General features: G+C 40.9%; 1 protein-coding gene across 1 annotated transcript in view; it reads left to right on the forward strand.

Moving 5' to 3' along the window:
- Positions 1–17,610, forward strand: part of TRPC5 (transient receptor potential cation channel subfamily C member 5) — a 69,466-nt gene that overhangs the window by 15,095 nt on the left and 36,761 nt on the right. The window contains exons 2-3 of the mRNA XM_031554681.2: positions 497–1,018; positions 16,356–16,692. Of these exons, the coding sequence (XP_031410541.1) occupies positions 497–1,018; positions 16,356–16,692 (859 nt within the window). The remainder of the gene's footprint in view (positions 1–496; positions 1,019–16,355; positions 16,693–17,610) is intronic.

Consider the following 17,610-nt stretch of genomic DNA (forward strand, 5'->3'; position numbering starts at 1 on the left):
TGCTCAGCTCTGGACCAGAGTTTGGTTTGGTTTGTATAGGGCCTGCTGTCAGTAGGTTCCTGGTCTGCTAATGCATGTATACGATGGAAATAATGATAGTTACGGAAATGTATTCAGTGTTTCTAGGCTTTTCTTCCTGTGTAATTACTTGTGCCTTTGTCTTCCTTTCTCCTATGAAAGTTCTCCTTTTGGTATATGAACCGGTATCCATTTCAGACTGAGTTCACATATAAAGCATTCAGATGGGATTGTGACTTTCTTTTACACCAACCTAATCCTGTTCTAGGGGCAGAGAGTCAAGATTTGAGGCAAGATGATTTTGCCAGAATAGAATTGTATGCATACACATGAACACAAGAGGATTTAAGGCACATAGGGTGTTATAAAAACTTTGTTTTATTATGGGATCACTTTAAAAGTATAACAGTATGAAGGAGGAACATCACCCTTCTGCTGTCCCGAATGAAATATGACTATGGTTTTTCCCTTTATATAGGTTCCAACCTTGATGATGGACACACAGTTTTCAGAATTCACTCCAGATATCACACCAATAATGCTGGCGGCTCACACCAACAACTATGAAATCATCAAACTGCTTGTCCAAAGACGGGTAACTATTCCACGCCCACATCAGATCAGATGCAATTGTGTGGAGTGTGTCTCCAGTTCGGAGGTGGACAGCCTGAGGCATTCCAGGTCAAGGCTGAACATCTATAAAGCCTTAGCCAGCCCCTCATTGATTGCCTTATCAAGTGAGGACCCCATCTTGACGGCCTTTCGACTGGGCTGGGAGCTGAAAGAGCTCAGCAAAGTGGAAAATGAGTTCAAGGCTGAATATGAAGAGCTTTCTCAGCAATGCAAGCGATTTGCTAAGGACCTTTTGGATCAAGCACGGAGTTCCCGAGAATTAGAGATTATTCTCAATCACAGAGATGATCAAAGTGAAGAGCTGGACCCCCAAAAATGTCATGATTTGGCAAAACTGAAGGTAGCAATAAAGTACCACCAGAAAGAGGTAAGAGCCATCTGAATGCAAAGGTTAGTGGAGGCTGTACATATCTGATGAAATGATTCCTTTTTCAAGTCTCCATAGGTTTGTTCAGGAAAGACGTGGTTGCTAGATGGGAACCAGTAGGAGTGTATTTGGATCAAGTGGAGAACCATGTGCAAATGGGTTAGTCACAGCCCAGAGGTTCAGTGCACTGCTGTGACAGTGTGAATCTGCTAGCAGGACTGCAGTCTGGCAGCTGGAGTGGAACTTGCTGCAGGAAGTTATGGTTTCGATGGCACTGTTATTTCCTATTTCAAAGATATTTGAGTCCCTTTTCATTGCAACCCAGCCCCTACAAAGAACAACAGTCAGTTTACGGGTTTGTTTGCTCTGAAAGCTTTTCACAGTAACTGTCTTTATACAGGAACCAAAGACTAGAAGGGTTTGTAATAGAGTTATTGGCTGCAGGAAATATAATATACTCTTCACTTCCTCCAGCTGCCACACACTTCCTAGCATTCAGCACTAACTTGTAAGGGCTACAGAAACTACAGCAGCACAAGAAAAGCAGGAGAGGACAAGGACATGCTCAGTGTCTCAGATTCCCACATTAATAGAGGTATTTTTTTAGTTGAAAATGCTTGTGTGATGCTAGGAAGTAGATCTCAATCATACAAATACTTTACACCTGAAGCATCTCAGGTAGGTTCTTGCTTCTTGATTCATCCGTGTCTCCAGGGTCCTAGAATCACTTCCCAAATCAGACTTCTGCCCTCATTACCAGAAAGGAAAGACATAATAAGGGTAAAGGGCACAGAGCCTTTCAAAAGCCCTGCAGATCTAGAAATTTACAAGTTGATTCAATAAAGGCTGTGAACCCAGGGAGAATGCTGACACAGTTTCATTAGTTGGCTCTGGAATTTCTTTCTCTTTCCAAATCTGGACAGAGTTTAATAGATGATATATTGCTATTGGCCAGTAATGTTCGTAGGTTATCTGAAAGAGGAATTTGGTTTGCTTGGTTAAGGAAGTGAATTTCAATGTCTATTACATTTTTCTGTGTCTGGAGGTTGACAGGAATGGTGGAAAAGCTTGCACATTATTCTTCTCACTGTTTTGAGGGTTTGAGGGTTTATTTTTTTATACATTGACCCAAATGGGAACAGTCTGATAAGATGCATTCCACCTCCCAGAATGGCTGCTCTTGTCACCTAAGGTAAAACAGTCAAGAAGTTAAAGATGCAGATTTTCCTTTCTTCCCTTTGATCTGTTGCCAGCCTCTTGCTGCAGCAAACCGGAGGTGAAGCCTCAGGCTTTCTAGAATGTAATACGTGGTCACTTACTGCTCTTGCTGGTCTATTTCAGTATAGTATCACTGGGCCTACTGCTCTTCATGTCAATTTCTGCTTTTAATGCCAGCTGACAGTGCTTGGTAACACCGTAAGTGCATTAGGGACACAAACAAGTAGTGAGGAATTAGTCTGGAGAATTGTAGTGTAGCGTATCAGTTCAGATGTTCCTTGAATCTAAAAAGGTCAGGAAACTACTTTTGTTTTTACTGTCCAGGTAGCCACAGACATAATCCTCATGTGTGCCCTTCAGCAGCCAGGACACCTGGTATTATGTCAAAGTTCAGGCTCACTACTGACACCAAGCACAAATTTGTGACTTCCTCTCGTCTTGTGTTCATATTAAGATGTCGTAAGTTGGAAGAGGTTCACTGTATTTGAGATGTAGTGCTGAACAGTCGTGAGGCTCTTTTATTCTCAAGTAACAAACTCTTAATATAAGCTTGCTTGCTTGACAGTGTTCATCCTTTTTTTTTTTTAATTTTCAGGGAGATGGGGGTGGATATACTTGACTGAATTCCAAACATATGGACAAGTTCCATCTTTTGTGGGATATTCATGACAATTCCAGCACATGAATGATAGCAAATAAGCACAAACTGTGTTGCCAGCTAATGCTGTTACCAGGGCAGGGACAGAATGAAGGTGCTTAGGGAATCAGCACTACTGAACCACCTCATCCTACCTGCTTCACAAGCATTTTATGCAGCCTGAAGCATTATGTTTCCATGCAACAAAATCTTGCAGTAGTTTTCTCATAGTTTTAATTGGTCCAATACAAAATACCAAGCAAGATATGAATGTCATTGACAGCCTCTGAAAAAAAAAGAGTACGAATATTTAGTGGGAGACACTGAGAAATGCCTTTTAATCATGACTGAAAAGTATCAAACTAAGAGAATTTTTGTGAGGGACAAGGAAGAAATAGAAATAAGATTGGTTTCATGAAAGGCAGTTCTGCAGAAATGGCAGACTTTGTAGAAGATCATCTTGTTCCACAGAATTATTTTATATCTTAGCATTGACAACCTTACAAGTCAAATCTCCAATAGCAATAGATGAAAATCCAGAGTGAATGTTAGTTATTTTCTGGGACTGTAAATTGTTACCGCAGTTGGCAGTTCTTTATATTCAACATAAGGAATGTGTGATCTCACATTGATTTTAGATGAATTGCAAGAGAAGATTTTCTGCAGCTTTTTCTTTTTGAGTGAAATAAATGTCAAAAAATCCCACAAAATACAAATCAATTCAATTTCAGCTTAGTCAAGCAGGTATGTTCAACTTCTAGATTTTTTGTAGTGAAGTTGTTTTTAAAGGGAGTTGGTAAACAGATCATTGCCTTTGGATGGAGGTGCTGTACTGTACATTTTGAGTAGAGAGTACACTCAGACTTCAGACTTACTCTTGCTTTGTATCAGTGTCAGTAGACTGGGATTTTGGAGTACTTTTCATCAGACATTATTCAGTGTTTTTCTCTCCAGGTCATTTGAGCTGAAACTACTGTGCCTTTTTTGTTTCCTTTGCACACCGATACTGAAAAGTAGGTGCCAGTTTTGCTCCAGATACGGAAGAATAGCAGCCTTCAAAGTCCTAGTGCAGGTTGATGATCTCGAGCAGTGAACATACAGGACTGAAAAAAAGTCTTGATGGGAAAAACCTAGACACAGATAGTTCTTGCTCCAAACTGAATCCTTAGAGGAAAGGTTTTCAAAGCTATTTAGGTTGCTAAATATGCAGGTTAGTAGGAGATCAGATTTTAAACAGAATAATCTAGGTAAGTGCTTAAAACTTGTTGGAGATTAGACACTTATCTTGCTGATGCAGTTTGAAATTCCACTGTTAAATTATCTGCATGTTTTGGCACCTAACTACTGGAGAAAAATCTGATCTTGTATGTTAATTTTAGCAAGTAGTTAGCAGTCTCCCCTACCATCAATACAGCTCCCTGGTCCCTGGTTGGAATCCAGTGAGCATGCTCAGAACCTTCATCTCTTAATCTGGCACGAGCCCCTCAGTCTTCACAGAAGACTGATCAAGGGCTGGTTGGTGAGGGAAACTGCATCGGTTCAGCACTTTTAACATTGGCCTCATTGCAAAGGCTCCATCCAGGTAAGTACTACTGCCATGTAAGCACCCCCCAGGCAGGCAGTGAAAGCCAGACTTCTTCAGTTCTGCTTTTGGAAGAAATAATCTTCATGAGATCATACGAATTCTTGTACTAAGAGAAAAGTAGGCTTTCCTATAAATGCTCTGTAGTATAAACGATTTATCTTCGTAGAATCATTTGAGTAGGAAGAGATCCTTAATGATCATCTAGTCCAACTCCTCTGCAGTGAACAGGGACATCTACAGCTCAATCAGGTTGCTCAGAGCCTGGTCCAACCTTATCTTCAGTGTCTCTGAGGACAGGGCTTCCACCACCTCCCTGGGCAAACTGTGCCAGTGCCTCACCACCTTTATTGTAAAAAACTTCTTTCTTACATCCAGACTAAATCTCTCCTCTTTTAGTTTGAAACCATTTCCTCTTTTCCTGTCATGACAGACCCTGCTGAAGAGTCTGTCCCCTTCTTTCTTAGAGCCCCCCTTTAGACATTGGAAGGCCCCTCTCAGGTCTCCCTGGCGCCTTCCCTTCTCCATGCTGCACAGCCCCAGCTCTCAGCCTGCCCTCGCAGGGAGGTTTTCCATCTGTGGGATCACTTCTATGGCTCTTCTCTGGATGCACTCCAACAGCTCCACGTCTCTCCTGAGAACTGAGAACTCCCCATCTGGATGCAGCACTCCAGGTGAGGTCTCACAGTGCAGAGCACAGGGGCAAGTCACCTCCCTCGCCCTTCTGGCCTTGCTGCTTTTGATGCAGCCTAGGTTATGGTTGGCTTTCTGGGCTGTGAGAGCACATTGCTGGCTCACGGCCAGCTTGCCACCCACCAGTACACCCAAGTTCTTTTTGGCAGGACTGTGCTCCATCCTTACATCCCCCAGCTTGAAATTCTTGTACTCATGACTAATTTTGGAAGAAAAAAAGGTGCTGAAAGCTTAACACAAAAAGGCACAGCTCAGCTGTTGGGGATCAATGTTCACTATGTTGTTCTGGCACCACGTTAGCTCTGCATTTGTTAATTTGTTTGTATTTCTAAGAAAAGACGAGGAAAGTCATGTCTTAAGATCTTGATAGTCACTTAAAGCACAGTTGTATTACAGTGTGCTGTCACTGTATTAAAGAATAGAAACAGACTGAATGCAGATATAATTTCTGTGTCCTTTAACGTATTTTAGATTGCCAAAATATTGTAAAGCAAACATAGTATAGCAACTAATCAGGTCTAACATAGCAGATTACTTTTTGAGGTGTAATTTAAAGTTACATGAAGTGTATACAACAATTTGATAACTGTGATAGCACCAATATATATTCACCATATTTTGACTTTCCTGATCTCCATCACAGATCAGTCACATCTTCAGAATAAAGTGGAACATCACAGTGGTGGGGTTTTAATACTTTCTATTTTTCCAATACTAGTAGTTGGTTCAATTGTATATCTGTAAGAAACATGCACAACACAAAGCACTCAGAAAAAATGTATTTTATCTGAGACCATTTTGCTTAGCACTTTCACGGCATTACATCAAAGGGCTGCGTGAAATTCCCTCTCAGAAACTGTTACCTTGGTCTCTTTTACTGGCTGTACTCTAAGTACAGGAAAGAAATGGAATTGTTTGCTTTTCTAATTCAGAAACAGTGCTCTTTGCTGTTTTCTCTTCAGGATGGAGCTTCAGAAGTTCTAGTTCATTTTCCCAAGTCATTTACATAGCCAAGTACCTCCTGAGAGACAGTACTGGAGTAAATGAATAATCATTCCTGCCATGCTACATATTTTTTAGCTGGTCTTGACTCTTTAAACTGTGTAGCTGCAGTTAGAAGCACAGCATCATTCTCCAGGGACTGTGCATAAACCTGGTGAATTTCTAAGGGCACTTCAGTTAGTGTATAACAGGAGCTTTTAAAAATATCACAGATGTATGAAAAATGCAGTGCAAGGGCTATAAAAATCAAAGCTCATTTACTGCACCTTGTTTACCTATTTTGAAAGCCATTCAGGTATCTTGACGGATAGTCACAGATCCAGTCTTTGCTTGCAGCCAGTGCTAAGCTGCTCTCCCATGGCATTGTCTGTTTTCCTGCCACACTGACAGGCAGTATGATACAGGGCTGAATATTTTTATTACACTCTTTAAAAGCACAATAAAAAGAGAGCTCTTCAGTGAGCTTGTAGAACTCAGAAGTTTAATAAAAAAGCTTGCACTTCCAGTTTTGTAGAATGAAATCATACAACATCAAGAAAAGATTTTTATTAGGACTAGGTGGGGCAGGCAAAGCTGCTCCTTGTGGGAGCTTTTTCCTTTTCTCATGACCTGAAAGACCTGTATCCTTCAGAGGGAATGTTGAGGATGGTGCAACTATGTTGTTTCCAGCTCTATCCTACGCCATAAACCTGAGCATAGGTTTAGGGATTTCTCGCCTTCCATTTTCCATCAGCATTCATCATTATTGTGTGCAGGAAAGTTGCCATCTGATGTGTGAACAGTGGCCTTTGCTAAAGGAAGCTGTTTTTTCTCAGACTCAGTCCAATCAAACTGGTGACCGCATTGCAACGTTTTCCATGTATGGGATACTAACAGTCTCAAGAGCAGGACTTCAAAGTGACAGATGGGGAGACCTATCTGCATTTGCACCCTTAAGACAAGCTTTTTCTGTATGTATCCAGGAGCCACTACTATATGGGCTGTGTCGTTGTCAGATTTATTTATTCAGTTTTGGAAATTAGCATGGAAATTAACCTATGCAGCTGCATTGTGTTACAAAAATGAGGAGAACTAGTGCTTAAGTGTGACTTCTTGCCAGACTTGAAAAAAGGAGAATAAATATTCAGAGGTCTGATGGTTCATCAGTTTGACAAAGTGGACTTGAATGTTTATTTGAGGAAACAGTATTATTTGGTATATTATTCACGTAACACCAAAATGTTCTAACTTGATGAAGGTTAGGCGCATATTGCAGCTGTCACAGAACAGAACTGCAGAAGACTCTCTTTTGACAGCAAAATCATCTCTGACTAATCTTGTCATGCACAGATTTTAAAAAACAACATAAGACTTTTATGTCAGTCAAGGACAAGGACTCTGCTTGAATTAGTGTAATGTGAATCAGGCAGTAAATGCCTGGATCATTCTTGAAGTCATTTTTGGTGCCTTGTGTCTCTGACTTAAATGATCTCTTGGACAAAGACAGGAAGTATGTTGAAAGCTAAAGGAATTGTCACTGTTTTAAGAGCATTCAAGAGTGATTTATTGCGTTTGTCATTTCTCTTAGCTTCATGTATCCCATCAGTCTTCTTGCTAGCAAGAGAAGAGGCCCGAGAAGCCAAAAGTTGAAGTACAGGGCGTGATTGATTGGCTTTCTATAGACAACAGAAACTGGAAAGGAAAAGTGACATTCTTGGTATTTGTAAGCAAAGTGCTCAGTTGTATCTTGTCTGAAAGTCTAGAATGCCTTTCAGAAACAGCTTTACATCAGTCTTCAAGAGTACATATATCTTATTATTTCATATTCACTTTGAATGATAGTCCAGAACAATAAACTCTATATAGTCTCCCTTTTGTATATAGAAATGAGCATTATTAATTATCTGATTTCTGTGAATTTCATCTTCACTTTTGTCTCTTAGTTAACAGTGGTTTGAAAGTCGAGAGACAGAAGAAGTGAGATCCCACTCCCCTTACACCTCTTACATGCATCAGATCCACCATCATCCAGATGAGCCATCTAGATGTTTTGTGACTGGAAACATGGTTACACCACAGTTCTTCACTCCAGGGAAAGTGAGGTGGATGGATGGGTTAACTGTAATCCTCCCAGCTGAGGTCTTCTGCAGAATAGCAGTTAGAAGCTGAGACTGCCATTTTTGCATTCTTATTCTTTATTCACAATCCCTGGCCACTTGGTAAACATCCTTGAGCACAGAGTATGTCCTCCTCAACCCATAGCAGTGGTATCACTCAGAAACAGAGCAAGACTACAGAGAGTCCCAAGGATGCAAGAAGTGTTTTCAATATGCTGGTCTCCCCTGGATATTGGAGGAGAAGGTAAGGTAGAAAGAAAAAGGAAACCAAAATTAAATAGTTTCAGCACAGACATTTCTCAGGTTAGAAAGGAAATAAATGGAAAATGTTTTTTACTGACACTAATAGGGTAAAGTAAGTATGTGTTTAAAAATACTTGTGAATGACTTTTAAAATTCTTGTTTTTGCTTTACTTATCACTTATTTAATGTTAATGTTAAAAATTCACTAGGGAGAATAAACTCAACCCTTCAGTTAAAAGTCAGTATCTTCTCCACTTCAGCTAAAGCTCCCAGTGTTCATTTGCAAGACCTGTAACTTGCTGCCTGCAGGAGGATGTAAGAAAGTCTGCAAGATTTGTCTCTAAGCAGTTCTTAGCTTGAATGGTTTTTCAGTGCTCCTGTATGAGGAGTCTGCTTGGCTCTGGGAGAGCAGTTAGCGTGTTGTGGATCAACTGACCCTCTCTTAGTTGCACACTGTAGCATACTGCCTTTGGAAACTGAATTGTGCCTCTTTAACCTTTGCAACACAACTCTACTCTGAAATATTTGCTGGGATAATTTTATTTATCAGCTTGTTTATTTTTCAGCTGTATTCTGCTATCTGCTAAAATACATACTAAATTTTTTTCTTTTTCTCTAGAAAGCTCTATGCTTTCATTTGGGCTTGTGCTCAGGCTTTGACCCAGAAGAGCTGTTCTGGGGTTGCTGGTAACAGCTCGTCTCCAGAAGCACTGTTCAGCAGTTCACCTTTATTCAAGGCTGGATTTACACTGCACTTAAATCCTGCTGACAGAGCCATAAATACAAGTCTATAGCTAAACACACATTTAAACACTCTGAGAAGAGATGAATTTAATGTCAAGCTTAAATATTTTGTTAATTGCTTCTTCTGTGTGTGGGCACCAGGATTTACTGGGTCTTACCTTTGTCTTAGAATATACAGGACCTCTTCTCTTTAAATATTTAAACCAGTCCAACATAAATTCATGAAAATTATGAATCTTGATGGAATGGTAGCAGGTTTTTGGCACTCATGCAGTCTTACCTTTTGCTAGCATTCACATCACAGGGGACTTAGTAGTTGCTACAGCTTGAACTCAGTTCATGTCTGCTACCATCAAGACGTGTTATGAATGGGAGACCTTTAGTTAAGATTCATGTGTCATCGTCACTTAAAATATTCTAAGAACAGATTAAACAAAATTCTGTATAATTTAAGGCCATATGTTCATCTGTGGAGGATCTGGAGTTTGTTTTAGCCACCAGCAGAGGGATTGAGTGATTTGGGTAGCACCAGGTTTTCCTTAAGGACTCTTCCAGCTGAGCTAGTGATCTTCTAATGACAGAAATGACTGGATTTGCATCAGTGCTTCACTGTTTGAGGTAACATACATGTGAATAGCAGCTGTGTTTTCATAGGATATTCATCCTGTAATTTCTTGAGAAAAAATAACACAGAAAAAGATGATCTCTTGGAAGTGCCTGATGAAGAATGTTGAGCTACAGTCTGTAGCTATGGCTGAGTTACCCAGCTTCCCCTCCAGCTTCTTTGTTTCATTTTTTCCTTTTTTCTCTGTTGCAGAAAGTACTTAATTAACGGGATGAACAACCATTAGGTGTTTACCCTCTGCAGTTCATGCTTTAGCAGCAGAATGTAAATAACTTTGCAGTCATTAACAAGGTTGAACTTTAAAAAAAAAAAAGTGCTAAGAAAGAGTATTTTCTTATTCATCTCACTGTTCGCAACGCTGCACACTTGAGGGGCTGGAATTTCTTATGTAGAATATCAGATCTCACAGGGCTTGCTTGCTTTCAGCAGCAGGCTTCAAATGAGGCCACAGATAGTTTCTCTCTTCTGCTTTTGAGCTAATTTAAAAAATGTAACTCTTTTGAGTATTGCCTGCTGGAATTTCAAACTGATACAACAATCACATTTCCTTTCTTCTCCTTGGTTAGAAAATGGAGGCAGAATAGTTTTTCTGTTGCATGGAAATGCATCGTGCTACTCGTGCAGGCCCATCTGGAGGATTTGGAAGCAAAGGAAACCGATACGCTCCCCAGAGCTGTGTCAGTGTGGGGTAAGAGGGGCACAGTCTTGCTGCACAGCCTGGCCTCATCTGCTCACCTGAACTGGGGGATGTGTGTGTCCTCAGAGACATCTTCACTCTGATGACTGCCAGGGAGAGAGCATAAGGCACTTGAAAGGCAGGACGTGCAGTGAGTGGAGAACGGCAATGGCATTTATCTATTTCATGATATAATTAGATTCACAGGAATTCTACATTTCTTACAGAATTAGCTGAAATATATACTTAATGCCACTACATCAGACGCTGCATTTACCCAACTGTCACACAGACTGCAAAATCTAGCTCAGTTTGTGTGACAGTCTGCCTTTTCAAAGCCAGAATAACTTTAATTGTAAAGGACAGCGCAAATAATAAAACCCTCAAACACAGGAACCTTGCAGCTATGCAACTGCCATGTTTTGGATAATTACTATGGAATATAGTCATAACATAATATTGTAATATAGTGTAATTTAATGTAATGCAATATAATGTTTGTAATAAAATAAGTAATTTATAGTATATAAAATAACAATAATCCCAAATGCACTTAATACTTCAAAAAGTGTTGCATCCAGCTGTGTGTTTTGGATCATTGCTGTGGGGTAAAGCACTATCGGTGAAGTCTAACTTATCAATATAAGTGTCAGACAGGGAGACCAAAGTTAATTTTATGGCTCTCATGCCACATTTGGCTCTCAGTGTTAACCTCACTGGGAGCTGAAGCTGACTAGCAGAAGAACTCGGTCCTGCTTATTAATGCAGGGCTCTGCAGTTATAAATTAGTGCTTGTTCATCTATGAAGAGCATTCACTATCGCTGTCTGCAGCAAGGGTACAGAAAAGAACTCTAACAAACTCCAAACAGAAGAGCCTGTTGGCAGCCGTCACGATAATCAGAATAAACGCGGAGAGATACTGTGCTCAGCCCCTGTGATGTCTATCAGGGAGCTATTTCAGTTGCTCCCCGAGGCATTCACATCTCAGCCCATCTGTGTCTGATCCTAAATTACTTCTGACTGTGAGAGATAAGGGATTTCCTCATAGATAGGGGAGGGGGGGTGGAATATAATTTCTATGTTTGATATTTATATTAATGGCACAGCTTGCAGAAAGCATTTAATTCCCAAGAAATAAAATTTAGGTGACATAAAAACATCAGTTAAGATTAGATATTAAGAAAAAGATACTCCATCCAGCAGCTGCTGTTTTCCCTTAAAAACATTCCCCTTGGTAGAGAATCAGGTGACAATGAGTGTGATGAACATTGAGAATGAAATTCTCTAATTGCACAATCCAGATGCAAGCCAAATGTTACAGCCTGGCAGGACTGAAAGGAAAAAAGGAAAGGAAAGAGCACAGAAGACTTCATACTGCAGTAGTTTCTGCCCTCAATGTGTTTCCCAACCATGAGTGAAGTTGCTGATCTCACTTCTTGAAAAGATTAAGTAATTTATCCCCATTTTCAGAGGCTAGACGAAGCGTCTTGCCCACAGAACCGCGTTGTCCTCACAAGGAAGGTACTCTGAATTGCATCTTATTGCTCACTGGATGACTGCATCTTCAGCTAAGGATGTGTTCTTCTCATCAGATAATGAGAAGGAGCCCTGCCTGTTAGCTGCTGAAGAAATACAGTTTTCAACTCATGCTCGTCTTCTCAAACAGAGCACCTGGTACAGAACATTTGCCATTGATTGTGGACCACCTACAAAACTGGGACAACGTGTAGTTTTTTTAAATGGTCAAGATCTTCCCTTTTCACAGTGCAGAAGCTTTAACTGATATCAAATCCTGTCACATATAGTATGTTCATGTGAAATGATAAAAGACTGCGATATGCAATATTTCTACCTACAGCAAATGAAAAGGCTTTGAAAAAAAGATGAAAAACATCTTTGGGACCGTACTTACATTGAGATAGAACTCATATTCAGGAAAGGCCTTCAAATAAGTGATATTGGAAAAGTCAGCTTGCTTTTTCAGATCCCGGTTTCACCTATTTGCAAAATAAAAATAAGGTTGTTTCCTAAACTTTCTAGATAAATTTCAAATTATGAAAACAAAAGTTCCACAATTTTACAATTTCAGGCCATTTCACACCCAAAAAAGGCTAGAGGTGAGCTTTTCCCTGTTTTGAATGTTATGTGTATTGATGTAGCCTCACTAGCCCTGGACAGTCTTTAAGGAGCTGAGCATTCGATGGTTTAGTCCACAGGTTCTGGTAACAACACCTAGAAACAAAGATGAGACTGACATTCGCTGTAGTATGCAGGGAAGTAGCCAGATAATTGCAGATTGAAAACACTGCATTTCACCCAGTTGTAGTCTTTGTGCCATGTGAAAGCTAAGCTGTAGTATTTACTAATTTGAACACTATGATTAATGAGTTTTACTAAGATGAGTTAATAAAATCCTGCATTGGTAAGTGCTTAGACTTATCTTTAATAATGGCAACATTTGGTGGTTTATGACATTAGGAGGGCTTTTTTGAGTGTGGTGTGCTTAAATTTCCCCCAGGCCATTTTTAGTGATGTTGAGATGGGCTTGATAGGAAAATTTAATGGCTTTTTCCATTTCCGTTGCCTTATGCCAACCTGATCTTTAAAGCTGCTCTTTCGTGATGTGTGAATTTCTCTCCGTCTGAAGAACTAACATCAGATGCAATTTGGAAAGCAGATTTTATAAATGAGCTATTAGGCAGAGAGGAGGCACTTCGAAGATGCTCACAAGTTGCACAGCAACCAGAGGAACATAGTCATTTGATTTCTCAAATGACTCTGACTTTGACTCAAGGGAAAAACAGTTTGTTCTCCCCTTAAAGGTTTCTATCATATGTGATAAAGAGAAAATGCATTTATACATTTTTCCCCTCAACAAAAAGTTGTGTCTCATCTCTGAGAAACAGCAGTATCTGTTACCATGCAAATGACTGCAGAACACGAGCGGTCACAGCTCCTGTTTGTGATCTTATATGAAAAAATACTGCACTGTAGCCTTCCGTATCTTCTTGCTTTTAAACCTAGCATCCTGACCCTTCTGAAACAAGAGATTAAAAAACAACAAACCGAGTGAGAATCAATGCTTGATGTTCTTTTCAATTTCTGTAGAATTGTTTCTTTCATCACCGTCCCCAGGTCTGACATTTCACCATCACACTTTCAGGTAGTTATGAGCAACAGGTCTTTGCTTTTTCTGGAGTTCATCTCCGTATCAGCTACTGTCCAGTTTCTGCTGTATGTGTAAGTTAATCACAAATCAGATGCGCTTTTATTTTTTTTTCTCATGCCCACTGGAGTGTTGTGTCGCTTCTATGTGAGATGCAGCAACCATATGGATTGTAGTAATAACATGTACATGTCCAGCTTCAGAAATGCCTTCTATGCCTCCTGGAGATTTTGTTTTTAGTATTAATTTCATCAGTCCATATCTTTGAACTACCCAAAGCCAAATGCGGTGTGATTCTGATACAGGCAGCCTGTTACAACGTTTAGATACATTCACAAAATCAAAAAATACCTGAATGGTTTTGTCAGACTTTCCTGACTTCTGTCACATACTGTTTTGTTTTCTACAACATTGTTCACACCAAAAATCTGTTCTAGGGAAAAACAGAGAAACCCATAAGAGATGGAGGAAAAGTTGGTTGTTTGGTTGGTTTTTTCCCCTCTCACTGTACATTCTTCCTGGTGCTGATCCCAGGCTGCACTCAGGTCCTGTGGGAGTTCTGGAGAAGTGCCTTCAGATACTACTTGCTGTCAGAACAGCAGCTTGGGACTCCACCACTGACTTGTGCTTCAGGATCAGGTCCTGAGGGACCCCAGCCATGAGTTCTGCAGCCACTTTTCCTCCTCTGATACTGAACAACTCTTGTTTTTTCCTTCTGTTTCACATTGGTTTCCCATTTTGAACGTGGCAGTGATAGTACTCTGCTGGTACAGAGTGCTGAGAATTGCATATAGAAAGTCCCTGTGCATACTAAATAAACCAAGCACTTCTGGCAGCGAGTGAATGTTTAAAAGATACAGGTGTGTGCTGAAACTACCATTAAGAAGTCTCTTTTACACCAAATGTGATCTTCAGGTAACTAAGAGCTACGGCAAATTCTAGGCACAAATCAAAGATGTGTTAAGGAGGGCCGTGTATCTGTAGCCCTGGCCTGTGTCAGCACTGTGGGGAACAGTATCTGCATGGGAGCTTCTTCCAGGGTTGAACACTAAGAAGGAATCTCTGGTATTTAGAATCCAGGCCCTTTGCCACCTCCTTCCAAGAGCTGCTTTGAATTATGGGAGTGAAAGAGTACTTTGCTGATAAGATCTGGCTTCTCTGCTGGGGGATGTAGAGCATGTTAGCACTACATCCTTCACAGAGGACTCTTTTAAATATGTATGAGCCAAGTGTAATAAACAGTAGTATCATCTTCAGGTTACTCAGAGGTTTCTTCTTGATGAATGCTGTTAGTCCTACAGTCAATTGGAAGTGTGATTCTTTTGATGCAGCCATGTCCTGTCGCAGATGCTGTGACAGAATTGTTTTTGTGATAGCTGTATCCATGCTCATACAGTTGATTTTTGTTTGTTTGTTTGTTTGTTTTAAACTTAATTACAGCAAAAATAACAGGTACCCTGAAAACAGAAGTTTGCTTTTAAACTTGCAGAGCACAGTCAGAAATCTGAGTTCAGAAAGGATAACTTCGCTGAATTGCTGAAACTGGAAGTGACCTCTGGGTCCAGCTGGTGCCACCCATGCTCTAGCTCCAGCAGAGCTACAAGAGCAAGGTGCCCAGGCCCATGCTGAGAAGCCTTTGAAGATCTCCAAGGAAATTCTGCAGCCTCTCAGGGCAACCTATGTCATTGCTTAACTTCATTAATGTGGGTTAAAAATCCAATACATAGATGGAGCCCTCTTGATCTTGCAGACATCTCTAGTTAGCTGTGGGTCTGAAAAGTTTAGAAAACCATGGGGCTGTCTAGTTATAATCAAGAACATAAGTCTTCTGGCATAGGCCAGAAATATTTTGGCTTGAGTCTGAAATTCCAAGGGCTGTTAGGCATTAAAACAGTCAAGAGTTTCAACCTGAGCACTTCTTGTATGGAGTCACCAAAATACAATATATCACCAACCCAAAGCTGTTTTTTTTTACAGCGAGAAAGTGAACTTTCAAATGTCATTTTTGCTGCTGTGATCAAAGGTTTCTTTTTGCTTCTGTTTAATCTCTTACATTTTACAATTGCTCTCTTCCTTAATAACAAGACACGTTTACAAATGTGCTGTCCTGCTTCTCAGCAGATGTCACCTGGCTAAACTTTACATTATTGCATGCTGTCTCATGCCCAGCCCAGCCCACACACACATATGCTGGAGTCCTTGCACAAAATCATGTGCAGCACCCCATACGCTTTGTAGACATCTTCTCTCCCTCTCTCTAACACATGCACACATGCACACACTTGGAGCTTTCCATCTTTTCCCTCCTGACTTCTCTTTCAGTCACTTTTTAAAGATACTGACAGTGATTTGTTTGAGACTGTCGAAACCTAAAATGTTCTGAAAGGAAAACCGTAAGAAGAGAAAAAGCTCATAGTAATTTTAGTTGTATCACTTCTGGATGAGGCTTTATATATCGTGAGTACCTGATACACTGAATGATGATTCAAATAGAAAAGATCTCTTAAAAGAAATCTTAAATCCTGTGTAGAAAAGAAGAGTGGAGTTCTACCCCATACCCAGCCCAAAGTTTTGTATAAGGATCTCTATAAGATAAGGAGGAGCATACATGAGGTACGAGTCAGTAATAAGCTTTCTTTTTTCTTCCTCCTCAGTTTGTTGCTCAGCCAAACTGCCAGCAGCTACTAGCAACACTTTGGTATGATGGTTTTCCAGGCTGGAGGCGGAAACACTGGGCAGTAAAACTCTTGACCTGTGTCACCATCGGACTGCTATTCCCTGTGCTATCTGTGGCATATCTGATTGCACCGAAGAGCAGGCTGGGACTGTTCATTAAAAAGCCATTTATAAAGTTTATCTGCCACACCGGCTCATACCTAACCTTCCTCTTCATGCTCCTGCTGGCATCGCAGCATATCGTCAGGACTGACCTTCACATGCAGGGACCGCCTCCCACCATCGTGGAGTGGATGATCCTGCCCTGGGTTCTAGGTAAGTCAGGAACACAAGAATGCTTGACCTGCAGTCTCCTGCCTCGCACCCATGGCAACTGTATGGAGACTTGATCTCAGCATCATCATCATGTAAACAGATTTGGCAGCCAGCTTCAGAAGCTGCATGAAACAGCTGGGCTCCTTCTGGTGTAACAGATCTTGTTGGCCTAGGGCTCTTCTGCTGTCCCTGTTGCCATCTGACATGCCTTTAGAGATGACCCTGAGTAAACCTGAACAGACACAGCTCTCTCCCTGCTTCCCACATCATCTGTGCAAGGAGTGGGTGTAGGAATTAGCTACTGGGTCATGGTAGTATCAAATAAGCCACCTGAATGCTGGCTTCCTTCTACTGGCTGGTGCATGGCAGGAGGCAAAGCCAAAGGCTTTTCCCTTCTTGCTGATGTGTTCTGGCAGTCAGCACACAGGTGCCTGCCTTGCTTGTTCCTGGGCCACAGGATAGCAGAGAAGGGAAGATAAATCTCATTCTGCCTTATGCCTCTGTGCTGATATACACTGAACAAATCAGTATCAATCACTCTAATATAGGCAGAAGGGATATCTAATACAGCAGGTTGAACCTGAGGTTGTTACCTGTTCTGGCTTGGGCAAGCAGAACTGTGAAGAACATGGAGTGCCTGGACCCCAAAGGCAGGATGCACGGGTGAGGAGGTAGCAAGGTGAGGTGGGAAAAAGTAAATAAAGCCACTGGAGAAGAGCAGAGAAGCAAATTTGGGTGCATTTTTTATAAGATGTATTTATCCTTTCAAACTGAGCTCAAAGGCAACAGAAGGTGAAAACCTAGGATTCTTAGGAAACATCATCTCTCCTCGCCTTAGGCCCCCATCTCCTTTGCTCTGCCATTAGCATGTAGCATCACTGAGAGCTGAAGTGATACTATGAGGCACACGTGGGGCAA

The sequence above is a fragment of the Meleagris gallopavo genome, chromosome 9 (genome assembly GCF_905368555.1).
Source record: "Meleagris gallopavo chromosome 9, MGAL_WU_HG_1.1, whole genome shotgun sequence".
In the NCBI taxonomy this organism is placed as follows: domain Eukaryota; kingdom Metazoa; phylum Chordata; class Aves; order Galliformes; family Phasianidae; genus Meleagris; species Meleagris gallopavo.